This window comes from Papio anubis, unplaced genomic scaffold (assembly GCF_008728515.1).
Source record: "Papio anubis isolate 15944 unplaced genomic scaffold, Panubis1.0 scaffold1284, whole genome shotgun sequence".
Taxonomy (NCBI): domain Eukaryota; kingdom Metazoa; phylum Chordata; class Mammalia; order Primates; family Cercopithecidae; genus Papio; species Papio anubis.
In genome coordinates this window covers 1-10,877 of record NW_022161230.1, presented here as the reverse complement: position 1 = coordinate 10,877, position 10,877 = coordinate 1, and the positions used below count along the sequence as shown (strand labels likewise).

General features: G+C 49.1%; 1 protein-coding gene across 1 annotated transcript; it reads right to left on the bottom strand.

Moving 5' to 3' along the window:
- Positions 1 to 4,034: 4,034 nt before the first annotated feature.
- On the bottom strand, positions 4,035 to 5,984 carry LOC100999381 (beclin-2). The gene has a single exon (XM_003893693.3). The coding sequence runs from the start codon at positions 5,417 to 5,419 to the stop codon at positions 4,124 to 4,126; it is 1,296 nt and encodes a 431-aa protein (XP_003893742.2). The 5' UTR covers positions 5,420 to 5,984; the 3' UTR covers positions 4,035 to 4,123.
- Between the last annotated feature and the right edge of the window lie 4,893 nt (positions 5,985 to 10,877).

Sequence of the window (10,877 nt, the reverse complement as noted above, 5' to 3'; positions counted from 1 at the left end):
TGCTTATATAAAGAAATACATTTGAGGCTGGGCATGGTGGCTCAACACTTTGGGAGGCCGAGGCGGGTGGATCACCTGAGGTCAGGAGTTCGAGACCAGCCTGACCAACATGGCGAAACGCCATCACTACTAAAAATACAAAAATTAGCTAGGCGTGGTGGCGGGTGCCTGTAATCCCAGTTACTTGGGAGGCTAAGGCAGGAGAATCCCTTGAACCTGGGAGATGGAGGTTGCAGTGAGCCGAGATCACGCCATTGCATTCCAGCCTGGACAATAAGAGCGAAACTCTGTGCCAAAAAAAAAAAAGATTACATTTGATCTTGTATTAACGTCGTAGCCAATATCTTTCTTAATTAATCTATTAATTCTAATCATTTCATTTGAATTTTTTGGATATTGTTATATGATCATGTCATATGCAAATAACAGTTTTATTTATTCCCCTCTAATTACTATACTTTTTATTTTTTATTTATAGCATTAGCTAGGATTATTAAATAGAAATGCTGATAGCCAGTGTCCGGTCTAGCACATTATTAAATAGAAATGCTGATAGCCAGTATCCTGTGTCTTTCTTAATCTCAGGCAGAAAGCTTTAATTTGTTTTTTAGGTTTTTTGGAGACACGGTCTCACTGTGTTGCTCAGACTGGAGTACAGTTTTTATAACGCTATTCACAGGCACATTCATTACCCACTATGGCTTTGAATTCTCGGTCTCAAGTGATCTTCCTGCCTCAGCCTCCCAAGTAGCTGGAACTGCAGGCATGTGCCATCTCACTAGACTTTTTTTTTTTTTTTTTGAGACAGGGTTTCTATTTGGCTTCTCAGCTGGAGTGCACTGGCACCCTCACACCTCACTGTAACCTTGACTTCCTGGGCTTAAGCGATTCTCCCACTTCAGCCTCCAGAATATCTGGGACTACAGGCACATGCTACCACTCCTGGCTAATATTTTAACATTTTAAATTTTTTTGTAGAGATTATGTCTCACTATATTGCCCAGGGGGTTCTCAAGCTCCTGGTTTCAAGCAATCCTCCCACCTCGGCCTCCTAATGTGCTGAAATTAGAGGCGTGAGCCACTGTGTCCAACCCTGGCTTATTTTTAAGTATAAAATTTTCATGGAAATGCCTTCATGTATATCGAAGGAATACATATTATTGGAAACATTTTCCTTTTTTTTTTTTTTGAGACGGAGTCTCACTCTGTTGCCCAGGCTGGAGTGCAGTGCAGTGGTGCAATCTCAGCTCACTGCAAGCTCCGCCTCCCAGGTTCACGCTATTCTCCTGCTTCAGCCTCCCCAGTAGCTGAGACTACAGGTGCTCGCCACCACGCCCGGCTAATTTTTTGTGTTTTTAGTAGAGACTGGGTTTCACTGTGTTAGCCAGGATGGTCTCCATCTCCTGACCTTGTGATCCTCCCGCCTTGGCGTCCCAAAGTGCTGGGATTACAGGCGTGAGCCACCGCGCCCAGCCCATTTTCCTTCTAAATACTTTTCTGAGTTTTGAAACTGCATATTTTATAATCTAATCTTTGTACTTTACATATTATAGAATGCTTAATATGTAGGGGTTATTCTAGGTACATCTGCATGACAGAGTTAAATTAGCCCTCCAGAAGTAGTTTATAGTTTGGTTAGAAGACATTGACACACAGGCATGAGCAGTGGCTCATGCCTTAAGTCCAGCAATTTGGTAGGCCAAGGCGGGCAGATCACCTGAGGTCAGGAGTTCAAGACCAACCTAGCCAAAATGGCGAAACCCCATGTCTACTAAAAATACATGTATTAGCCGGGCGTGGCAGCAGGTGCCTGTAATCTCAACTACTCAGGAGGCTGAGGCAGGAGAATCACATGAATCCGGGAGGTGGAGGTTGCAGTGAGTTTAGATTGAGCCACTGCACTCAAGCCTGGGTGACAGAGGGAGACTACGTCTCAAAAAAATAAATACATAAAAAAGAAGACATTGACACAGGGAAGAGCACAGACAAAGGTGGAGAGTGATAGGCTTGGCACATTTTGGCACAGAAAGGAACTGGGAGAAGTATAATCTGGGCCTGGAGAGGCAGCAGGAACAGATCTTCTGGGGCTGAAAGTTGTGGTCAGGATTTGAGATTTTATGAGGGCAATGGAGAAGCTGGAGAATGGCATGATACAATTTGCATTTTTAAAACTTTCTCTGGTTTGCTTATTTTACTTTTTATTTTTTAGAGATGAGGTCTCACTCTGTGGCCCAGGCTCGAGTTCAGTGGCTCAGTCACAGCTCACCGCAACCTGGACCTCCCAGGCTCAAGTGATCCTCCCACCTCAGCCTCCAGGCTAGCTAGGACTACAGGTGCACACCACATCACGCCAGGCTAATTTTTAAAAAATATTTTGTAGGCCAGGTAAGGTGGCTCACGCCTGTAATTCCAGCATTTTAGGAAGCCAAGTTGGGCCTGTCACCTGAGGTCAGGAGTTCGAGACCAGCCTGGCTAACATGGTGAAACCCCGTCTCTACTAAAATAATATAAAAATTAGCTGGGCGTGGTGGCACAAACCTGTAATCCCAGCTTCTCGGGAGGCTGAGGCAGGAGAATCATGAACTGGGAGGCAGAGGTTTCAGTGAGCTGAGATTGTGCCACTGCACTCCAGCCTGGATGACAGAGTGAGATTTTGTCTCCAAAAAAAAAAAGAAAAAAATCAGCTGTGTGTGGTGGTGGATGTCTGTAATCCTAGCTACTTAAGGGAGGCTGAGGCAGGAGAATTGCTTGAACCTGGGAGGCAGAGGTTGCCGTGGGCTGAGATGGCACCACTGCACTCCAGCCTGGGAGACAAGAGCGAAACTCTGTCTCAAAAAATTAATAATAATAAAATAAAATTAACTTAAAAATTTTTGTTAAGATGGGGTTGCTCTAGGTTGCCCAGGCTGGTCTCGGAACTTCTGGGCTCAAGCAATTCTCCCTCCTCCACCTCTCAAAGTGCTAGGATTCAATCTTCAGCTTTCTGGAAGGGTTCACCTCAAGACCCTTTAATTTATCTACCAGCCAATGTTACCAGTCACTTCCTGGCCACCTCAGCCCCTCACCTCACAGTTAATCTCCACATCATGACACAGTCCAGTAAGACTCACCTCTCACTTTAAATCATTGAAGAACAGTCGAAATTTATTGAAAGTTTCTCAGGGATGAAGAGGAGGGGCTTACACAACAGGGATGAAGAGGAGGGGCATCATAACAAAAACGAAATTTTTGAGTATTCTTTCCCCTGCCCCCGACTCCAATGTTCCATTACATACATCCATGGCCCAAAATATCTTTAAATTAAAAAATTGAAAACCTCCACCTTGCTCCTCACCATGCCCTCTTTCCTCCCCACCCTTAGTCCTTGCCCTCTGTGTCCCTTTATCCCTTTATGCAGAAGTAATCTTAGCCTCTTGTGATTTAATTTTTCCTGTCATTTTGAATGTTCAGGTGGAGAAGGGGAGTGGAAGTTACAAGGAAGAAGGGACAAAAGTGTGTTGGGGAAGACTTATCTGATAATATATTTACAATACTTTAGAAAAAAAGAAAGTGGGCTGGGCGGGGTGGCTCATGCCTGTAATTCTAGCAGTTTGGGAGTCTGAGGTAGGCGGATCCCCTGAGATCAGGAGGTTGAGACTAGCCTGGCCAACATGACGAAACCCTGTCTCTACTAAAAATACAAAAATTAGCTGGGTGTGGTGGTGCGCACCTGTAATCCCAGCTACTTGGGAGGCTGAGGCAGGAGAATTGCCTGAACCCAGGAGGTAGAGGCTGCAGTGAGCCGAGATCGTGTCACTGCACTCCAGCCCGGGCCACAGAGTGTGGCTCTGTCTCAAAAAAGGCCAGGTGTGGTGGCTCACACCTGTAATCCCAGCATTTTGAGAGGCCGAGGCAGGTGGATCACCTGAGACCAGGAGTTCAAGGCCAACCTGGTCAACATGGCGAAACCCCGTCTCTACTAAAAATACAAAAATTAGCCATGTGTGATGGCAGGCGCTTATAATCCCAGCTACTCGGGAGGCTGAGGCAGGAGAATTGCTTGAACCCAGGAAGCCGAGGTTGCAGTGAGCCAAGATGGCACCACTGTACTCCAGCCTGGGTGACAGAGCAAGACTCAAGAAAGCTACTTTTGATACCTTGAGGCAACCCAGATGAGACTCCGCTTTAAATTTATAAGCAAGAACTTGAGTGCCTTTGTCCACAGCTCCTGCGTGTTCAGATGGGTTCTGATGGAATAGCATTCCCCTCGGCCGCCAGCGTCCTCCATCAGGCCTGTCTCCACCTGGATCCTGTAGGGCAGACAGAGGCCCAGCTCACCCTTCTCAGCCTCTTCCTTGAACTGCTGCATGCAGTCCAGGAAGGCCACCATCGCGCGGTCGAACTTGTTATTGAGGAAAACATCCTGCCCCCCGTAAGAGAACAAGGGGAGCTCAGTGCCCTCATCTGTTAAAGACTTCAGATAGGAATGGTTTCCGCAGGGGATGAGTCGATACCTCTGAAACTGCAGTCCAATTGTATTGGCCAGGGCAAGGAGCAGCAAAGCTGCCTGTCCCCAGGCAGCGTTAATCTCATTCCAGCCCACAGGGACAGTGGGGAGGCGGCCCAACCTGAAGTTATTGATGACGCCCAAGGAGCCCTCCACCCAGATCTCAAACGTGGCAGTGAAACAGTTGATTTCCTTCAACCGGTCCATCTGGACGCTGGCATATTGCAGCTGGTTCTCCACGTTCCCCAGCTGGTCAAGCAGTTCCAGCTGCTGCCACTTCAAGGCACTGTAGTCCCTGTAGTACCGCCTTTCCTGCTGACCCAGCTCCGCAGCCTCTGCCTGGGCTGCCTCGAGATCCGTGGCTGCTCTTGCATTGCTCCTGTCCACATCCTCCAGCTCCTGCACCAGCCTGGCCTCCTCCAGCTCCAGGTCCCGCAGCTCCGCCCGCAGCGCCGCGGTCTCGTCCTCGCTGGTCGCCAGCATCCCGGTCTCCAGGCAGCGTTGGTAGTTCTGACTCTCAGCTTCTGTGAGAGCGAGCTGGATGTCCAGCTGCTCTAGAAGACTGTCGGTGCACTCTTCACACAGGGGATGGTCCACATCTTCTTGGCCAGAGACGATGTCAAAAATGTCACCAGCTGCCTTCTGGATGCTACTGAGCGCTTGCATGGGGCCAAGCTCCCCCAGCAGGGTGAAGACGTTGGCCTGGTCCCTGGACACAATGCCATCACCTGGAAGGGGTCTGCTGGAGGCGCCGTCCTGTGGTTCCTCAGCATCTGTCACCTCGCTGGTGGCGGCGCTGGGCTCCGGGGTGTCTCCGGGCTCAGCCTGCCCGGAGGTGGGCGCCGCGGCCGCTGGGAGGCTCCCGGACTCCGAGGAGCAGCTCAGCCTTAGAGCCTGGTGGCAGCGCTGGCACAGGAAGCGGATGGAAGTCATGGCGGAGGGCCTGACTCCCGCCTTGTGTCTAATTTTCCTGAGGCTCCCAGTTGCTTATCATTTTATAGCTTTTCAGGTCTTTCTAGAAGAGTGATCCTTTTAAAATGCACATGTCGTCTTGTCACTCTCCTACTGAAAATCCTACAATGGTACCCTCCCTCGGTACCTGTAGACCCCCTTCAGCTCCTTACAGGCCCGGGATTATTTCCAAAAGGAAAATCTGATCACCTCCTTTTCCTCCTGTACCACGTCCAAGGCACGCCTTAAGAGTAATCTTGCTAAAACTAAAATCTCATCATGGCACTGCCCTCCTTACAGTGTTTAACGCTCTTATCTAACCTTAAGATCAAGTCCAATCAACTTTGGCCGAGGGCGTTGGCTCACGCCTGTAATCCCGGTACACTGGGAGGCCGAGGCGGAAGGATCGCTGGAGGCCAGTAGTCCCAGAATACCCTGGGCTACATAGGCAGACCCCTTCTCTACAAAAAGTGAAAAAATTAGCCAGGTGGGGTGGCCACTTACAGTCCCAGCTACTTAAAAGGGTGAGGTGGGAGGATTGCTTCAGAGCTTGAGGTTGCAGTGAGCTACGGTCCACTCCACTCCCACCTGGGCAACAGAGTGAGACCCTGTCCCCAACCCTGACCCCCTCATCCCCATGCCCCCTTTACACACATACACACACACACACACACACACACACACTCTTAAAAGAAAATAAAAGTTCAGGCTGGGCGAGGTGGCTCACACCTGTAATCCCAGCACTTTGGGAGGCGGAAGTGGGTGGATCACTTGAAGTCAGGAGTTGGAGACCATCCTGGCCAATATTGTGAAATCCCGTCTCTACTAAAAATACAAAAATTAGTCGGGCATGGTGACAGGTGCCTGTAATCCCACCTACTCAGGAGGCTGAGGCAGGAGAATTGCTGGAACCCAGGAGGTGGAGGTTGCAGTGAGCCAAGATCACACTACTTTACTCCAGCCTGGGTGACAGAGAGAAACTCCGTCTCAAAAAAAAAAAAAAAAAAAAAAAGGGGGAAAGTTCAATCATTTTAACCTAACACCAACACGGGAGCCCGTCTTCCTGGCTTCTTCTCTCCCCATTTCCTGCTCTCCTGAGCCATGGGCTCCTCTGTGTTCCTGCATGCTAGTTGCATTTCGGTTCTATCCAGCATGTAACTTTGTTCCCTCTGACTGGAACACTCTTCCTTCCCCTCTCCACCTGGCCGAGTCACTCATCCTCTAGGGCTGATTAACTGCTAAATCCACAGTGAACAGTAGATTATTGTTTTATGTTTTTTGAACTTTTGATCTGTCTCCTAATCAGTTGTGGTTGCCTCTCATGTTTGGCCCACCAGGAGGTTCTAGGGAATAATGAAGGATCTGAAAAGGGGTAGGGGCTCTGCAGTCAACTGCTAGAGGATGCTTCTGTTATTGATTCAGGAATATTTCAGAGAGGACATTTTCTCCGAGAACCTTCTCTGGCCCCCAATTTAAGGCTGTCTGCTCTGTGACAAACTTTTTTTTTTTTTTTTCCAGATGGAGTCTCTCTCTGTCACCCAGGCTGGGGTGCAGCAGCACAGTCTCCACTCACTGTAACCTTCGTGTCCAGGGTTCAAGTGATTCTTGTATCTCAGCCTCCTGAGTAGCTGGGACTACGGACGTGTACCACCCCACCCGGCTAATTTTTGTATTTTTAGTAGAGCTGGGCTTTTGCCATGTTGCCCAGGCTTGTCGAACTGTTGACCTCAACTGATCCTCCTGCCTTGGCCTCCCAAAGTGCTGGGATTACAGGCATGGGCCACTGCACACCTGGCCACACTTAACTTCTTTTTTGTTTTTTTGGTTTTTTTTTTTAGACAGTCTCCCTCTGTCACCCAGGCTGGAGTGCAGTGGTGCAATTATTGGCTCACTGCAAACTCCACCTTGGGGTTCAAGCGATTCTCCTGCCTCAGCCTCCCGAGTATCTGGGACTACAGGCACATGCCACCACGCCTGGCTAATTTTTGTATTTTCAGTAGAGACGGGGTTTCACCAAGTTGGCCAGGCTACTCTCGAACTCCTGGCCTCAAATGTTCTGCCCACCTTGACATCCCAGAATGCTAGGATTATAGGCGTAAGCCACCTCGCCCAGCCTATTTTTTCAATTGCTTTGTTTAGACGCAGTCTCACTGTGTTACCCAGGTTGGGGTACAGTGGCACAATCACTGTTCACTGCAGTCTCCACCTCCCAGACTCCAGCGATCCTCCCACCTCAGTATCCCGAGTACTTGAGACTACAGGCAATGTCACCACACTGGGTTCATTTTGTTTTTTTAATTTTTGTTGTTGTTGTTGTTAAGATGGGACCTTGCTATGTTGCCAGGGCTAGTCTCGAACTGGCCTCAAGCAATCTTCCCTCACTTCAACCTCCCAAAGCACTGGGATTACAGGCATGAGCACTTGGCCAAGTACTTGCTTTAAGCAAAAACCTATGAGCCTCTAACCTGTAGTTATTGACATGGTGGGGTAGTGCATAAAATAAACACACACAGAAGGATCCACATTCCTCATCTGCAGGAAACCACAGTAGGGGATGAAAAGTTAGTTACTCCTCCTAGAGTCCAGCAGGAGGCAGCCTGCCAGTAACATCTATTATTCTGGCAGGAGGAGGCTCTGTGGGCCGAGGGAAGGCAGGAAGCCATCCTTCACATTCACTGGGGAGTGGCCCTGGACTCCACACGTTTCAGCACATCAGGCGGTTGTGCTACATTGAACCACACGTGGAGGAAAATGTGGAAGGAAAACATGTCAAGGAAACAGTCTCCACTGGCCACCCTTTACTGTAGTCTTCAAACCCCATTTAATCCATGTTCCCATCATGGCAGCAGCATCCGTTTACATCTTTTTGTGTTTTTTTTTTGAGACAGAGTCTCACTCCATTGCCCAGGCTGGAGTGCAGTGGTGTGATCTCAGCTCACTACAACCTCCACCTCCTGGGTTCAAGTGATTCTTCTGCCTCAGCCTCCCGAGTAGCTGGGATTACAGGCGCCCACCACTACGCCTGGCTAATTTTTGTGCTTATTTATGTATTTATTTATTTAGTAGAGATGAGGTTTAGACATGTTGACCAGGACTGGTCTCCGACTCCTGACCTCAAGTGATCCGCTCACCTTGGCCTCCCAAAATGCTGGGTTTACAGGCGTGAGCCACCGCCCCTGGCCTATCAATTGACATCTGTTACCACTTGGTCCTTCCTGTGATCTCTCACCCAGTGTTCTCTTTTGTTTGTTTCTCTTTTTTTTTTTTTTTTTTTTTTGAGACGGAGTCTCGCTCTGTCGCCCAGGCTGGAGTGCAGTGGCCGGATCTCAGCTCACTGCAAGCTCCGCCTCCCGGGTTTACGCCATTCTCCTGCCTCAGCCTCCCGAGTAGCTGGGACTACAGGCGCCCGCCACCGCGCCCGGCTAGTTTTTTGTATTTTTTTTTTTAGTAGAGACGGGGTTTCACTGTGTTAGCCAGGATGGTCTCGATCTCCTGACCTCGTGATCCGCCCGTCTCGGCCTCCCAAAGTGCTGGGATTACAGGCTTGAGCCACCGCGCCCGGCGTTTCTCTTTTTTTAAATTGTTTTCTCACCCCGTATTATACCTGAACCTCAAAACCACTGGGAGGTGGGCAGGCAGACAGTACATCCCTACTTTCTAGTACGGAAACTAAGGTGTAGAGAAAGTAAACAATTAGTCATAACGTCTCTCTAGCCCTCCTGACCGCTCAGAAATGCTCCGGAGTCAGTAGGTAACAGGATCATCCTCTAGAAGCTGACTGCAGAGTCCCCCACCTCTGTCCGGGTCATTCACCATTCCACAGAAACTGTCGAGTGGACCCCATGAGGCTACTCCATAATCGATCAGGATACTCCATAATCGATCAGGAGACAGCTCAATTGCTGCAAAAGCTTACAGCAATAATCCTCCGTTTGCTATGAATTTAGCAACAAGGGTTGCACAGTACTGCAAAGGGGTGCATGGTGCCCTCTGGGTGTTAACCCTGGGGTCATATTTTTATTTTATTTTTTGAGACGGAGTCTTGCTCCGTCACCCAGGCTGGAGTGCAGTGGCGCGATCTCAGCTCACTGCAACCTCTGCCTCCTGGGTTCAGGTGATTCTCCTGCCTCAGCCTCTGGAGTAGCTGGGATTACAGGCACCCGCCACCATGCCCAGCTAATTTTTGTATTTTTAGTAGAGAGGGGGTTTCAACCATGTTGTCCAGGCTGGTCTCGAACTCTTGGCCTCAAGTGATTCTCCCACCTCAGCCTCCCAGAGTGCTGGGATTACAGGCGTGAGCCACCGCGCCCGGCCCCCGGGGGTCAAAGTTGGAAAGGATCCTCACAGAATCTGTCTTTCCTCACCCTGACACTTCTCCCTACAGGGTTGAGGAACAGCAGAATGAGGTTGAAACTGCTTTCAATGCCGTGGTCAGTTCTGAGTCCTGATTCATTCCCCGGAAGTAGAATGGCAAAGTGAATTCACTGGTAATGGCTAGGCCTTATTTTAATTATGCTTTCATGAAAACCGAACAAAAATGGAGCCACAGGGCTTTTGAGCTGGAGTCAGCCCAGAGGGACAATGCCACAGGCTAAGGGAATCTGGTGGGGAAGGGGAGTGGGAATTCTTTCTGACTCTAGGTTATCCAACTGAATAATGCCTCCAGGATACTCCAAAATCTATCTGTAGAGCCCTTCTTCAGTGGAGAAGGGAATCAGTGGAGCTGAATGAAGTGTTGCTCTCAGTTGGAAAGGAAATCCCTTCTTATTTCTGGAGATTTCCCCCTTCAATTCCTTCCTTCTCACAAGATCGGGTGCATTCAGGGTGGTATGGCCATAGGCATCAATGCCTGCCTTCTGTTTCCAAGATCTCATTGTTTTATTTATTTATTTATTTATTTATTTATTTATTTATTTATTTATTTATTTTTGACAGAGTTTCCCTCTTGTTGTCCAGGCTGGAGTGCAGTGGCGTGATTTCAGCTCACTGCAACCTCCGCCTCCTGGGTTCAAGCAATTCTCCTGCCTCAGCCTCCTGAGTAGCTGGGATTACAGGCGTGCACCACCATGCCCAGCTAATTTTGGTATTTTTTGTAGAGACAGGCTTTCACCATGTTGACCAGGCTGGTCTCGAGCTCCTGACCTCAGGTGATCCACCCGCCTAGGCCTCCCAAAGTGCTGGGATTACAGGCATGAGCCGCCATGCCCAGCCCAAGATCTCATTCTTGAGGGGTTGGGGAAGCCGAGAGGGAGAATTCTTGGATCAAAGTGTATGTGGGCCAGGGTTTTTGTGCACTACTGTGTCGCCAGCACTTAGGTGAATTATCTTGACCCTCAACTCTCCTTCCACACTTCACTTATTTCCTTGGGTTCCTTTGCCACAAAACCCTGGGAGGGATTTGTCTATACTCACTGTCTCCAATTCCTCTCTGCACGTTTCC